The sequence below is a fragment of the Grus americana genome, chromosome 5 (assembly GCF_028858705.1).
Source record: "Grus americana isolate bGruAme1 chromosome 5, bGruAme1.mat, whole genome shotgun sequence".
Taxonomy (NCBI): Eukaryota; Metazoa; Chordata; class Aves; order Gruiformes; family Gruidae; genus Grus; species Grus americana.
This window is the reverse complement of record NC_072856.1, coordinates 66656706-66672508: the sequence shown is the minus strand read 5'-3', so window position 1 is coordinate 66672508 and position 15803 is coordinate 66656706. Positions and strand designations below refer to the sequence as shown.

Below are 15803 nucleotides of genomic sequence, written 5' to 3'. Positions count from 1 at the left end.
TGTTCTTGGTATTGGTTAAACACCAGGACAAGGGCACATTTCTGCAGGCGCTGAAGGAGAATAAATGGGTTTCTCTTTGCGTGTTAGCCTGCGGTGAGTAAGGGCGTAGGAGGATTAGAGAGCCAAAGATGCGGACCGAGTCAGGAGGAAAATAAGTAATAATGTCGGGCCAGGCTCCCGAAACACTTTTCATCGGGCTGCGGGGACCTCAACCCCCCTGGACCTCGTCCCGTGTTCCTGCAGGCTGGTGGCAAGCAGGAGGTGCCGGCCGTCGGTAGCACAGGCTGTATGTGCAAAGCTTTTTGCCACAAAGAGGAGGGCATTTAGGTGCTGTATGGATCAGACCGGGGCGTCGCAGCCTTCGCCTCCCCCCTGTCCTTTTTTTTGTGCTCACCCCCCACCCCAGACACGTGGCAGCAGGACCGTGGGCGACCAAGCGGCAGCCGAGCTGGCCAGGGAAAAGCCGGCCGGCGGCTGTGCTGGTCTGTGCTGCCATCCCACGTCCGAGTGCTAACCCTGCCTGCACGCTGCCTGCACGGGCAGCTCCCAGCCCCGCCGCTCCCCGGGGCCGCTTTTTACATGTATCAAGGATTTTTGCAGGGCCTGAGCAAGGGGAGAGCCTGGGGCTGACCCTCCCAGGGTGTGGGGGGGTCCCGCTCTCACCCCAGCTCCACCCCAGCATCTCTAACAGGCGTCCGAACCCCTCATTTCCATCCGCCTTCCGGCCGCGATGCCGTTGAATCCCCCCGGATTTAGCCCTGATCGATAACAAACAACGGGAGCGATGACAGTTTGCGCAGACACCTCCTGCCAGAGGTGATTGCACCGGGAAGCGCAGCGCTGCCAGAGTCCGGCCACGCGGTCAGACCTTCCTGGGGCATCGTTCGGGTGGTTTCCTACCCCACGTGCACCCGCTCTGGCGGCAGCAGAGCAGGCAGGGGGTGCGGGGCAGGTCCCCTGACCAAGGTCTCCTGTCCCTTTCTCCCTGCAGAGTTCCAGGTGCCGGTGACTGAACCTGACATCAACAACAGGCTGGAGTCCCTGTGCCTGAGCATGACGGAGCACGCGCTCAGCGGTGAGCACTCCCTCCTCCTCGGGCTCTTCCAGCACGTCCACGCCGCCTCCGCCGAGCCCCCCGGCACCTGCCCCTGCCCCGCGCCCCCCAAAAGCTGGGATAGGCTGTGGCTGTGAGGGGACAGGACGGCGGCAGGGCTGGACGCAGGGATGCTCCTGGGGATGCTCCCGGGGGAGGTCGGACGGGGACTTTGGCTTCTCTCGGCAAGGTCCGCAGGGCAGAGGGGTAAAAGCGAACACAGGGATCGCACCCAGCACTAGTGGAGTCCGTGCTTATTAGCCACTAGTTAGCTTGCTAATAATAATTAGTATTAGCTCGCTAGTCTGTTATTAGTTCTCGATAAAGCCTTTGCCACCGGAGTGCTCGAAAATGGTTCACAGGCTTTGGAGTATTTTACCCTTCTGCCACCAGCGTCCCTCGTTTGGCCGGGGGGTGCGGGAGCCCCCAAGCACGGAGCTCAAACCCTGCCGCGGGCTGCAGGGCGCTGTGCCGGGAGCCGTGCCGGGAGCCGTGCTGGCGGTGCCTGGGGCGGCTGCGGGTGCCAGCCTGGGTGGGCAGATAGCGGGCACGGGGAGGGAGGAGGACCAGGTGGAAAAATGGACAGGAAAGGTGGAAAAGGCGGCAGCAGTGTGACGGAGAGGCCAGCACAGCAAAAAGCACCGGCCCCAGAAGCGCCCAGTACCCCTCACCGATGCACCGGACCCCCGAGCACAAACGATGACTCCCCAGCGATGGGATGAGTGTGGCCACCTGTGTTGCCCAGACCCTCCCGAATAACCAGCTTGGGTCCCACCCCGGCAATCCCCGGACTGCATCCAACGGTTGAGGACGGGAGCCCTTGGGGAAGACGGTGCAGCCGGGTTCCCCCCACCGGCACGGCTCCCTGCAGCGATGCGACGGCCCGTCCCGGGGAGAGGAACGCGTGAGCAAGGACTGTCGGAGGCAGCAGGGCCCCCGCAGCGCCGCGGCAGCATCCCCGGCCGGGAAAACAAGGACACTTCTGTCACCCGAAGCGTTTCTCCGGCGTGTGCCCAGGCGAGGCTTAGCTGTCTTGTTCCTCTGCAGGGTACTGTTCCTCCGAGTTATTTTTTCCAGGTCGGATACCCTGAGCCTCTCCAAACCGGTCGTGCTATAAATAGCTCTTAAAAAAATAAACCTTTAGGGGAGAAAAAAAAAAAAAAAAGGCGTAACAAACCTGTTTGTTTTTAGTTTTGAGGAGGGAGGTGGCTCTGATGCCCCGGGTACAGAACCAGGGAGTGCTCTGTTTGGGAGCTGCCCTGGGAGCCAACCCCCCCACCACCAGCACCCCATCCGCCGCTCTCCATCCCGGGGATGGGGGTTTGGGATGGGGGCCGGGGGGCAGTCGGGGCTGGAGGAGGGCTGGAGGGTCGGAAGTGCTGTTGGGTGTTGATTTCTGGCCCCGTAAGAGCTGCTGACGCCCGGGGTGGGGGGGATGGAGGAGAGGGGGCTGCTGGCAGCAGGGTCCTTTGTGCGGCTTTGGGATGGGTCGGGGCTGGGGCTGGATGTGTCCCTGCCGTCACGGGGCGCTGGGGGACAGGGGCTCTGGGGACACAGAAACGACTCCTGGGGGAGGGGGGGGGGTGGTTTCCTGCCATGAATCTCAGCGGGAGGAAAATTTTGCATCCTCTGCAGTGCGGGCGTTGCAGGGCTGGGTTAGCTGGGGGGCAAGCAGCCCCCCGGGACCAGCTCCGTCCCTGTCCCCCTGCTCCTGGGCAGCGGGTTGTGGACCTGCCCCATGGGGGGGGGGGGGGGATGGGGGATGTGTCCAAAACTGGCACCCACCTTGCGGCGAGTCCGTGCTGCCCTGAAAGCTCCTCTGCTCCTGGGAAGGGGGACGTGGGGACGTGGCAGGAGGCCTGGACCAGTGCTGGGACAGCAACTGGGGGAGGCGGGGGGGCTGCCACGGGGCAGGGACGGTCGGTGGCACGGAGATGCCGGCAGAGTGCTGACAGCCCAAAACCCTTTGCACCCCCTCGGGGAGATGGGTGGGTGGGGGTGGCGCAGGGGCTGTGGGTTGGGGCTGCTCTGGGGGGGGTCCATCTCCCCCGGCGCAGGGCAGGGGGGTTACCATGAGCGGCTGCTCGCCGGGGCTGCTCCTCACTCTCCTTTCCCGCTTGCAGATGGTGTCGACCGAACCTCCACGATCTAGAAGGCGTCGCGACGGGGACGCTGGCCGGGAGAACAACTGCTGCAGGTCCAGCGGCGAGGTCGGGGCTTGCAGGGAGCCTCAGCGATAGCTTGCATCCTTTCTCCTCTCTCTCCTCTCCTCTTTCTCTCTCTCCTGTTTTAATTTTGTGAATGTGTAGATTGTCCTTGTGAACATATCATTAGACTTGGAATTTGTGTTGTCATTTATTACATCCATGCTGGGGGGGGGGGAAATGGCAAAAAAAAAAAAAAATCAATGACAATGATGAAAAAGCATGGGGGGGGGAACTGGGGGGACGGGAAACGCGGCAGGAGAGTGCTGACAACGGAGGGTTCACCAGAGCACCGTGGGCAAACCCTGTTTCTGGATGAGGATACAAATGAATATCGAATATTGTGCGGGAGTGTGTGACCAAAAACCCTTCGGGGAGGATTTGCCTGTCCCGCCGGGGGCTTCGGGGCCGGTGGTCCCGTCCCTTGAGTTTCGCTGTGTCAGGCATGGACTGGCCTGGCGAGCCCAGATTTATTTTTTTTTTTTTTTTTCAAAAAACAAAAATAACCCCAAAATTTCCTTTCAGTTTAGCCAAGAGCATCCACAGTTTCGAGGCAGTGTTGTGCACAGGGCGGCAGAGGCGGAGGGTCGGCGGGCGCAGGGTCGCCCCCCCCCCCCCCCATCCCCGTGACCCTGACGTGGGGTACGGGGATGGAGCCGGGGGGTGTGGGGGCGTCTCACCTGGCGGAGGGTCCCGGGGGATGTCAGCGAATTGGGGGGGACACTGGGTGAGTGTCCCCGTCTCTTGCCTTGCCTGCACGGGTACCGGGAAGGTGCTGCATCCTGGCTTTACACATCTCCCCCAGCCTGCCCACGTCCCGCCTGAGGGGCTTTTCCAGCCCTGGGGCGGCCGGTGAGGGATGACGGCGGCTTGGGAGCGAGCGTGCGTTTTTCTTTAGCCAAATAAAACCCAGGCCCCAGAGGGTACCGAAATGCTGCTTCACAGCCCCATTTTCTTGGCGTTAAACACGTGCCAAAGAAAAGACATGGCCGGCGGTGGCTCGGCTGCCCCCTCGCCCGCCGCTGCTTTGCTTTTTATAATGGGGAACGAAATTTGGTGCCAGGGCGTTAAACAGATAAATGTGACGCGGCACTGCTCCAGCCCGTGCTCAAAGCGAGATCGGGGCCAGCAAAGCCATCGGTGCCCGCAGCGATGCTCGGCGTAGCGACGGCTTTGCTCCCGCTGATGCTGCTCCTGGTCCTCTGATGGAATAATAATACATTTAAAATTAATTCCCGAAGCCATGGGGGGGGGTTGCAGCAATATTTCCAAAAAATCGACTTGGCCGTGAGCACCGATGCGCAGCGGAGGGTGCTGGGACCGGCCGGAGCAGGGCTGGGGGCTAAGGGAGCCCCGGAGCATCGGCTGGGCCGGCAGGGATGGGAGATGTGTGAATCCGTTTGCCGTGCAGCGTTTTGAAGTTGTTTTCTAAAAAGGAAAAAAAAAAAAAGCAAAAAAAGTGCCAAATGCAACATTTTATGTTTGCTGTTCCTTGGTGTCCTGCTTCCCGACAGGCATGAGATGGCGGGGGGGAGGGTACGAGGAGGCGGGGGAGCGGAGAAGCGAAAACCCGAAAGCGAGGGAGGTTGGGAAGAGGTGTGAGGAGGTGAAGGCGAAGCGGGGGCCGGGGGCGTGGGGGGGGGGGGGGTTGAGCCGCAGGCGCCGGCCGATGCTGGGGACCTGGGTCACCCCCCGAGCACCCCCAGGTTGTACGAAACCGAGGTGTGACCAGAACCGCCCGTAGCAGGAGCTTTCCTTGGGGAAGGCTCAAATGTATTTACGGAGCTGAAATTCTATTTATTCCTTCGCTGACTATAGAAACAGAGGTTATCTGATTGTTAAGAGATATTATTTTGGATATATTACCTATTAACTCGCTATGGCTGGTAACCATGATAATATGTCTGTTATTAACAACCACCAAATAATACAATTGTTTTTTTTTCCTTTTGTTCAAAAAAAAAAAAGCTTATTTTCCATTGACAGTGTATAGGTTAATAACGACTTAGTTGTGTTTGCTGTTTCTTGGTTTGTTTTTTTTTTTTTTAAGTAAAAGAAAAAAAGTGGCTTCAGTTGCGTTCGGGAAGTCCTGCCTGGCTCTGGGGTGCCTGTGCTGAGTGCAGGCAGCAGAGCTCCAGAGAAAGAAGTTTAAAAAAAAAAAAAAAAAAAGGAAAAAAAAAATCCAAACCTCGAATCCTAAAAGAAAATAAAAATTATTTATAAAAAGAAAAAAAGAAAAAAAAAATACCACAACAGTTGCATGAGTGAGGCTGTGAAGTCAAATCTTTAGTAATAAAGCGGCAGTGCCTTTCTTTTTTGTATTCACCCGTTCACCCCACGTGCAACTGTTTTGTACCACGCGCGCGTCGTGGCGAGGGAGATGCCGCCGCCGCGGGGACCCTCGGCGTCGGGTGGGCATCTCCCCCTCCCCGCTCTCCCAGAGACAGCCCCCCCCGGCCCCCCCAGCGCCCGCCGGGGACCTTTTACTGGTGCTGTTCCCCTGAGCCGTCCCCGGCTGCGGCGGGGGAGGCCAGCCAGCTCAGCGCCCAAGTGTCCTTGGGTCCGGCGGATGCTCCCCGCGGCTGCGACACCCAGGGAGAAAAAAAATAAATAAAATACCCCTTTTCTTTCGAGGTGTCCCCCCCGCTCCCCGGGGACAAGCCCTGAGCTCGACTGGACTTGAGCTGGGCTTTGCCTTGGCTTGCTCAGCTCATTCAAAAATTGGGAAGGGGCGGGTCGAGCCCGGCCAGCATCCAGCAGGAAAAAATCCAAAACTGTGATTTACGCCCGCGAGCGGCGCGGAGCGAAGCTCGAGTTTGGTCAGCACTTAGGGAAACTATTTCTGTTGTCACCTTTCTCCATGTCGGGGTGCGGCCGTGCCCCAGGTTTGGCTTTCTGAATGTGCCTGATGGAAAGTGGGTCCTGCAGACGTCTATAATTTGCACACAGCGACGATAACACTAAAGTTGATTTTATACGAGTCATCAGAGTTTGCAAAGTGAGTTTTATTTTTTGTATTCCTTTATCTTTACTTAAAGGTGAATGTGTATTCCTCTGGGAGGAATAGGAAGAAAACAAAAAAAAAAAAAAAAAAACAGGAATGTTAATAATGTTAAACAGAATACTTCCTCCCTTATTAATATATATAACCCTTCTGTATTTATGCATATTGTAAGCTTACTTTAAAAAGCTTTGAACTCTCTTCTGTTGCATGCCGTTCCCGGGCAGCCTTTTATTGTACATGCATGCCTTTAGTCCTGGTTTTTCTGTACAAAGTTAGTGCACAAAGAACTATTTTTGCCTAGTTAATGTTGCCGAGCAATGCATATTTTTAAAAAAAAAAATAATTTGGGGTTTTTTGGGGTTTGTTTTTTGTTTGGGTTTTTTTTGGTCATATATGGAAATAGCATGTTTGTTACATGTAAAAGCTTCCCGATATAAAGAAATACTAATGTTTGGAGATGCCGGTCTTTGCAAGTGTACAGTTTTCAAATGTCGTTCCCAGTGAAACGCCCTCGTGATTTCACCTTGCTCCAATGTATTTATTACTCATTTCCTCCCATGTAACTAGGAATCATGGCTATATTTCATATCAACGTTATATTGAAAGTGAAGGGAGATGATTAATACAAGGTTTTGTAACACCGGGGTGTGGCGCCTCCTTATTTACGCTCTTTTTTGGCAGATGGCCTGATGCTTTTTAAAAAAAAAAAAAAGAAAAGAAAAGAAATGGCCAGCCCGGTGGGAAGAGAGGGGAGGAGGAGTTCCGTGGTTCTGCAGAGGGTTCAGCATCTTTCTGTAAAGCCCGTGGCAGGAGTTCGGTGCTTACAAATCCCCGGCATTCCCCACGCAGCCGCTTCTCTGTCCCTTCGGGACGCCTGCGCCCCGGGAGCTGTTTTGATAGGAGATTTTTCTTTTTGAAATCAGCGGGATTTGGGACTGGAACAGCTCGGAGGCCGGAGCTGAGGCTGCGGAGGCATGCGGAGGAGTCGGCTTGGCCGAGAGCCTCAGCGTGCGCGTGGAGGCGTTTGGGTCGGGTTTTAAGGCTGGGTTGGTTCTGGGCTTAAAATCTGCAAATTTCAGACCCGCCTTGGGCCGGAGCGGGCAGGGAAGGATGCTCTGGGCCAGCGCTGCCGCTCGCCACGGGCGCTCGGCCGCGGGACGTGCCGAGGGCAGGACCGTGACTTCTGGCCCGGGTTTTTCTGTATTTTCTCAGCTCTGGGCTCTGCGCGGGCTGGTGCTGGCTGCAGCTGGCAGGGACACCCCCCCACACACACCAGATCGCCCCATCCCACCCCCTGCTCAGCGCAGGGGCAGCGAGAGCAGGATGCCGAGGGCAGGAGGGAGTTGGTGCCCCCAGGGGTGGTGGCTGCACAACCCCACCGGGCAGCCTGGTGCAGGGTTAGACCACACTTATGGTTAAAAAAAAAAAAAAAAAAAGCCTTTTTCTGATATTTAAATGGAATTTCCTGTATTTCAGCTTGTGGCCATTGCCTCTTGTAGCTCTTTTTTATGTCCCCCCCCACCCCATCAGACACATCCTCCTGAGCCTCCACTTCTCCAGGCTGACCAAGCCCAGCTCCTGCAGGCTCTTCTCAACCAGTCCAAGCTCTAAATTAACAGCCTGGCCATTGCCCGCACTCCCATGTCCCTGTCCCTCCTGTACTGGGGAGCTCAGCACTGGCCCAGTACGCCAGATGTGTCTCACCAGTGCTGAGCGGAGGGGCAGGATCACACCCCCCCCTCCACCTGCTGGAGATGGTCTTCTTAATGCAGCCCAGCATGCTGGTGGCCACCTTTGCTGTGAGGGTGGGTTGCTGGCTCGTGGTCAGGTTGGTGTCCACCAGGAGTCCCAGGTTCTTCTCTGCAAAGCTCCTTTCCACCCGGTTGGCCCCCAGTGTGCACTGGTGCGTGGGGTTATCCCTCCCCAGGGGCAGGACTTGGGCCCCTTGCTGAACTTCAGGAGGTTTCCTCTCAGTTCATTTCTTCAGCCTGTCCAGGTCCCTCTGAACGGCAGCACGACCCTCTGGTGTGTCAGCCACTGCTCCCAGTTTTGTATTATATACTCATAGAATGGTTTGGGTGGGAAGGGACCTCAAAGCCCATCCAGTCCCACCCCCCTGCCATGGGCAGGGACACCCTCCACTAGCCCAGGTTGCCCAAAGCCCCATCCAACCTGGCCTTGACCACTGCCAGGGAGCCAGGGGCAGCCACAGCTTCTCTGGGCAACCTGTGCCAATGTTCAGGACATTAATGATGAGGTTAAAGAGTAGTTGGCCCCATTATTGACCTCCGGGGTACACCACTAGTGACCAGTCTCCAGCTGGCCTTTGCACCAGTGAACCCAGCCCTCTGAGCCTGGCCAGTCAGCCAGTTTTCAACCTACATCAATGTCAGCTCATCCAGCCTGTACTTCTTCAGCTTGTCTGTGACGCTGTTGTGGGAGACAGCGCCAAAAGCTTCACTGAAGTCAAGATAAAGCACCCACTGCTCTGCCCTCCTCCACTGGGCCGCTCGCCACACCGCAGAAGGCTAGATGGGCACATGTTCCCTGTGTGAAGCCACGCTGGCTGCTCCCCGTCACCTTCTTGTCCTTCAGGTGTCTGGAAATGGTGTCCAAACCTAGTTGCTCCACCACCTTCACGGGGATGGAGGTGAAGCTGACTGGCCTGCAGCTCTGCCGAGCCTCCTTCTTGAGGGAAGGAGTGCCTTTTGCTCTCTTCCAGTCCTCAGAAACCTCCCCGAGCACCATGCCCTTTTCAAGATCACTAACAGTGGCCTTGCAGTGGCTCCCGCAGCACCCATGGGTGCGTCCCATCAGGCCCCATGGACTTGTGCGTGTCCTCATCTCTCACCAGATCCAGCTCCAGGTGAGCTTTGGCCTTCCAAGCCCCATCCCTGATGCCCACACAGTGTCCCTATGCTTCTCCCAGGGCCCCTGCCTCCAGCTCTTGTGTGCTTCCTTTTAATGTCTGAGTCGTGTCAGGAGCTCCTTGGGCATCCAGCGCTGCCCCTGACCTTCACGTTGCCCACCAGTCCTTCCTGAGTTGCAAGCATGAGGTGTGGCAAAGCATCTCCCCTCGCTTTCCTGTGTCAGGACAACATCATGGGTGCCCTCCAGAGACCTCCTGGGTGGCATGGCCCTGGCTGCGGTGTCCCTCCAGCAGGCATCGGGGTGGCTAATGTCCCCCATGATGCGCAGAACTTGCAAACACGGGGTTTCTTCAAGTTGCTTGAAAGCCTCATCTGCTGCTTCTCCTTAGAAGAGGCTCCTAGCAAGCTCCCCAAACACCGATGAGACCAAGCACCCCAAAAACATGTCCTCAAACCCCTTCTATTTGAAGATGGTCCCAATCATCATGTGCAGGGCCACCCAAGCAGGGGAAGATTCGTTACGGTGTTCCGTCCCACCCGGATTACCCTCCCCAGGAGAGCACCCGCATCCACAACGGCTCCCTGCACCCACCGTGCATCAGCCCTCCCAAGGCGGCTCAGAAAAGCATTACCTAAGCCCCAGAGAAATCCCGGTTCCTTCCATAAACAGTTTGCCTTTCCACGTACGTGCGCCTGCCGTCCGGCTCTCAAAGCACGCGTTTGTTGCACTAATAGAAAATGAAAAGGGAAAGGAAAAAGCAAAAATCCCTGGGATGGAAAACTGGAGCTGGAGGGGCTGAAAAGGCTCCAAGGAAAGTCCGCAGCAGCCGCGTGGTCAGGGAGAGTCTGCGGGTCCTGCTGACGGGTGAACTGGAAAGAGGCTTAAAAAAGGAAAACCAAGAGGAAAAAAAAAAACAAAAAAACCAAAACCCCAACATTTCCGTGCTGTCAGGAGCCGTTGGATGAGTCAGTACCAGTGACTAAAGGCTTTACCAACTGGTGCTCCCGGATTACGCCACGCTTGAGCCCCATCCAGCCCCGGGGCAGTCGGGCTCCCGTTCTCCTGCCCGGCGGAGGCTGCAGCCCACGGCCGGCTGGGAGCAATGGCAGGAGCCGGTGCCCGCTGCTTGAGCAGCTGCTGGGCTGTCCGGGTTTCCACAGCATCCCCAGCAGGTGTGGGGCACCCCCAGGTTATCTTGTTAACGGGGTCTTTTCTACATCTCCTACGTCTTCTGATGGAGAAGCAGCCCCAGCCCTGGGAGCCGGCGCAGCCACCCAGGTGCACCCTCCCAGGGATGCTCCTGTCCCTTGGGCCCAACCCCGGGCTCCCGGCGCGGGTACAAATGCCTCATATTTAACAGCGAGGGGAATAGTCAGGGGAACGATTTATCGGCGGCGGTAGGCAGGGATTTCCCATTACAGGAAAGTTTTTAATCAAGATGGAGAGGGCTTTACCAGAAGTGCTCCTTGAGTTCACGGAATAATTAATTCCCCGAGTCTGTCGGTGAGGCTGCGCAGGAGAGGCTGGATGGTGGTCCATCCAGGGATGGTGGTCCCTGCCAGCCAGGGACCTTCTCCTGGAACATACCAAATTGCCACCGCCGCGCTGCTCCTCGCAGCCCTGGGCTGGCAACCCACCAGCAGCGTGACTATTTTGCTCGGCGTGGCCTCTGTCGCTCCCTCGGGAGCGGCAAGCGATGCCACGCAGCTGCCGGGGAGGAAAATATTCCTAGAGCTGATGCATCCGAACCGCAGGCTGCGAGGGGCCGGTTGTTCGTGCAAATGGACTGACCCCGTTCAGCTGCAGCAGAGGCAGATGCTCGACAGCACTTTTCGGGAGTGAATTCACCGCGGGGCTCGGCGGCGCTGCTGCCGGGGAGCTATTTTTAATTGGGATCTGCAAATAGCTCGGCAACGCACGCCTGGCACGGGCACCTTGGGGCAGCGGCATCGCTCACGGGGGGGGTGGTGGAAGCAGCAGGGCTGAGTGATCCCCGCGTCCCCAGGGATGGGATCAGAGCAGATACCAGATATCTATAGATCTATACACGTCAACATGGGCGGAGTTTGCAGCCTTCGGAAGACGAGGCCACCTCTCTCCATCTCCCAGCAAGGTGCCTGGTGATGGATGCTTAGATGAGTCTAGCAACAGCACCCATCCCTCTGCAATTTGGGGGGAGAGGGTCTCAGAACCACGTCGGCTGCCGTGGAGCTGTCGGCACCCCTGAAGGGAGCAGTCCCAGGCAGACAGACCACAGCTTTGCCCCTGCTGAGGAAAGAGCCCAAACCCAGCACAGGCAGAGCCGGGGCCGGCAGCGGAGCGGTCCTTACTGCCTGCAGGTGCCTGGAAGAAGAAAGCAGTGGGGTTTTTCCCCTCTTTTCTCTAAGAAAACTAAGCCTGGTCAGAGGAGAAATTGCCCAGCTCAGCCAGAATTCCCGCTTTTCTACAGGAAATAGATTTTTGGCCAATTTTAAATAATACTAAAAACCCCCCATATCATCCTGGCAGGTTAGCCCCTGCTTTTTGACAAAAAAAAATCCCCGTCCATCCCTGTGACGAGGCAGCGGGTGGGCATTCACTCCCCCAGGCAGCATCACCCAGCAGCGGGATGCAGCGGAGGGACTGGGCGCCTCTCTCTTGCCCTCCCCTGCACCCAGCCTGGCATCGGCGTGACACCCCCCCCCGCCACCCCTCCGCCAGGCCTCCCCAAAAAGCATTTCCAGCCTCCATGAAGCTCTGGCTCCTCTCCTGCGGCGAGCAGAGCTCGGGGCCGGGCTCAGCAGAGGGAGCCACAGACTGTGCGTCCCCGGGCAGGCGGTGCGGAGGCTGGGACCCAGCCTGGCCCTCTCTCCCCTCTTGCAGCATCACTGACCCTGAGCATCACCCGGTCGGAGCCAGGACCTTTGCCAACCCCCTGCCAGCTATCACTCCCGCTGCCGCTTCCCTACAAAAACCTTTCCCATCCTTCTCTTTCTCTCCTCCAGCTGCGTGGATTCGGGTCCCATAGGAAGCGTTTCCACAGCGTTAAGGGCTGTGGCCCCGCACGACTTTAAAAAACAGAGATCCTAAATGTATCCCGCAGGGACGTTACGAAGGCGACGCTAATGGGGCAGATGGTTTTTGTTTTCTGATAATTAACGTATCTACGGGCCACATGATTTGCAATATTTCTGGCTAGAGCAGAAAACACACTGGAAGGATGATCCCTTCCTCCCTGTAGTAGATAAAAATAATAGGTAAAACCAAATTTACCATTTGTTTTACCGTAAAGATACCCCTCCCACCAGTCATTTGTTGGCTAATCTGCTGGTGATAACGTCACTAATGCTGGATGCTGATAACATCATTTATACAGGAAACAATTTTTGCCTTTTTCCTATGCGTCGATGCGCTGCAGCACGTCCTGGCCAGAGCCATGGAAGTCACCTCCTCCACGCGCTCCGGCAGCTCTCCGGCAGATCGGTGCGTGGCCGCGCGGGCACAAGGGAGTTAAAGCTGTAGGGTGAGATACAGCTTCTCTAGGGGAACAGCGGGATGCTGAGGGGGTGGACGGGCACATACGGCCAGGGCAGGACGGACCCGAGACATGAGCTCCCTCCCATAGCACCCGGTAAAGGGTTCCCCAGGTCACGTGTGAAGGTTGGGTGGTGGGAACCCACCCAGGAATTGCCCCCTTGGTGGTATTCGTACACCCCAGGCAAAGGCAGCACCGCTGTGGTTTGCCTTAGCGCTTTTAAAATGGCTCAGCCACTTCTCGTGGTGGATTTTTAACCTTTGCTTTTACTGCTGCAATCTCGGTACGGAGCAGCAGAGCAAATAGAGAGGTAACTCTGCCAAAATCACCCCTGCAAAGCTCCAACGCCAAAAACACAATACAAAGTTGTTAAAAAATTCCTCATGATGATATTCTTTGGGTATTTTAGCAAAATTGCTTTGAATACTGTGATTTATTTGCTGTCCCTCTTAACAGCCCAGCCCAAGACTTATTGAAAAGAGCTTTAATGGTTTATATCTTCTTGACCGCTAAATCATGACTCCTACTTTAACCACAGCCGGAAGGCAGAGCTTTGCCTAGAGGTTATTTCCAGGGGTCCAGCGGAAGGGCTCAACCCGAGCACAAAGGGCACGGCTGGCTGGGGGCTCTTCCCCAACACTCACGACCCTCTCCTAGAGAGCAGGGGCAGAAACCAGAGGCCAGGTAAGGAACAATTTGAGCTCATTAAGCAACCATGAGCTGCTGGATGTCGCGATGGCTGCAGAAAGCCTCCAGGATGAGCAGAGCCCTCGGCTGCAGCCACTCAGAAGGCAGATTTGTGGCTAGAAAGAGCCTGTTTTGGGATCTCCTGGGTAAAACACCCAAGGAAAGGCAGACCTCTTCTGATGCTGCCCCACAAGAGCTGAGAGGTACTCAGCCCAGGTGAGACGTGGACAACAGCCACCCACCCATACACACCGATGGACACACCAGTGCTACTCCAGCTTGCAGCTCCCCGCTGCCGAACACCCAGAGCTGCAGGCTAGCCGTCTGTCGGGGGTCCCCAGGTAGCTGGTACTGCCCAGGTTCCTCAGCCCTCCCTCTCAAAGACCTAACACAAGGCTGGCCATATTTCCATGAGCTCCCTTGGGGGCAGGTTGGGTTGGGTGGGCAGCTCTCCTGGCTTTGGGCAGCAGGATTCACCACCTACCTGACTGATCTTGATGACCAGCAGCAGAATCTTGTACCAAAGAGGGTGCTTTGAGGAACAAGCTTTGGGACTTGTGCTTTGTGGTAGAGAACATAAAAATTTACAGTGGCCTTGGGAGCCTGAAGATGCCATGAGGTCCAGCCACGGGCAACGGACAGGAGATGTCTACACAGGGTTTCCAGGAGAGGTATCCCTATCTCCAACAAGCTCCCACATCGGGGAGCAAGAGCAAGTGACCAACCAGCCAGGCCTCTGCAGGTAATTCAAACCCCAGCGCCAGGGAACCAAGGCCACTTCTTCACACTGTGAGAGTAGAAGGACTAGCCACCTCCTGGGGCTCCTAGCTGTGAAAAATTGCTCAAACCAAAGCATAGACCTGCACCTAGAGGAGGAACACAAGGGGAGAGGACCAAAGAGCCTGTGCCCAGGACCTGGATGGGCACAGGCCAGGGACTCGCTGACCAGTCGCTCCACAGCACGTGTGTGGGAGGTGATGAGAGACACCCAGAAGTGAACCACAGTGACAGATAAAAACACAGAGAAGCTGCTTATGTGGGGGACTCTTGAGAAGAAAACACTGAGAAGCTACACATAATACTGGAGGGTATCAGGGAACGAACGGAGCACGTGCTAAAGCAGGTGGGATCTTGGGAGATGCAGTAGGTTAGGGACAGGAGGATGTCACCTTAATCACAGCTTTTGGTTCTTTTACAGATTTGGTTATCACTCTCTTCTGGGGTTTTTTTGAGCTGTAAACACTTTCAGGCTGAATATTTTTTTCACCCCAATGAAAACAGATTTTCCCAGGATCATAAAACCAGGGAGGCTCCTTCCCAATCCCACACCTAAAAAAAAAAAAAAAGGCAGGGAATAGAAAATCTCTTGCAGAAGTGCCTGTTTTGACAAACAAGGCCTTTTCCACCACAATCACCAGCTTTAACATACAGCCGTGGGAAACACAGAAGTAACTCAGCTTCGCGACAAAGACAATTCTCGACAATGCTCCTGGGGCTTCCCAGGAGGGTTCTTTCCAAATAGGACAGACCATTTGGAAAAAAAACAACCCACGATGGGCTGGAGGGGGCTTTCGGTCATTATTTCTTCTCCATTTCTGAGTGCCACAGCGTTCGCCCACAAAGCCATGCTGTACTAGTCGATGCCCCATCCCTGCATGCAGCCCAAAACCTTTACTTGCTTTTCCCCCCACCCTGGCCCGGTTTATCTTGTGCTCCAGCACAGAGAAGTAGGCAAGACATTAAAGGAGCTGTGCTGGTTTAGGCTGGGATAGAATTAATTTTCATACAGGTATTTAATGTTTTTTCCCCCCCTCCTTTTCTTATCCAGGCAGCAGAAAAGCCTGGGCCAACACAGAGGTTGGCAGCTTACAGGTCACACTCATCTGTCGATGCAGTCGGCTCCAACCACAGCACAGACACTGCCTGCCCCTTGAAACTGCCTGGCAATATAGAAGAGCAAACATCAAGCGTGAAAGGGCGACAGAGAGACTTCCCTGGGGCATGCAGGCACAGCCTGCTTTCCTTCCAGTGACCCGGGGTGCTGTACGCTGCCCACGGATGTACAAGCACAGGCACACGCAGCCCGGGCAGTCCCCCTTGCCTCTGCTGCCCGCTGGCAAAGCTTTGGCTACAATGCTCCCCAGGAGTCTGGGAGCTGTAAATTCTGGGGTTTTTCCCCTGAATCTCAGCAGAATCTGCATCCTGGGAGGGCAGCAGGGAGGCAGTGTCTCCAAGGCAGCCTCCCCACCCTTGAGAAGCAGCAGAGCTTCTGCTGGCACAGGCTGAGCTCATCATTACGCACGGTACACAGTGGGGTGACCCAACCAAGACTTCAGCTGCATCACGTCTGCTGCTACCATATATCTGTTCAGGTGATTTGAACATTTGGCCAGGAACCAGGTATTTCCTCAATAAAGTGCAACGAGGCAG

At 56.1% G+C, this 15803-nt stretch overlaps 1 protein-coding gene across 4 annotated transcripts in view; it reads left to right on the top strand.

The window, feature by feature from the left end:
- The window catches only part of SAMD4A (sterile alpha motif domain containing 4A), a 107387-nt gene extending 103952 nt beyond the window's left edge, over window positions 1-3435 (top strand). For 2 of the 4 annotated variants that reach the window (XM_054827856.1, XM_054827854.1), the window contains 2 exons: window positions 992-1075; window positions 3217-3435. In XM_054827856.1, coding sequence (XP_054683831.1) covers window positions 992-1075; window positions 3217-3245 — 113 coding nt within the window. In that variant the 3' untranslated portion in view covers window positions 3246-3435. Of the gene's footprint in view, window positions 1-991; window positions 2306-3216 lie in introns of those variants that run through there. The other 2 variants (XM_054827855.1, XM_054827853.1) reach the window with 2 other exon arrangements.
- Window positions 3436-15803: the final 12368 nt, after the last annotated feature.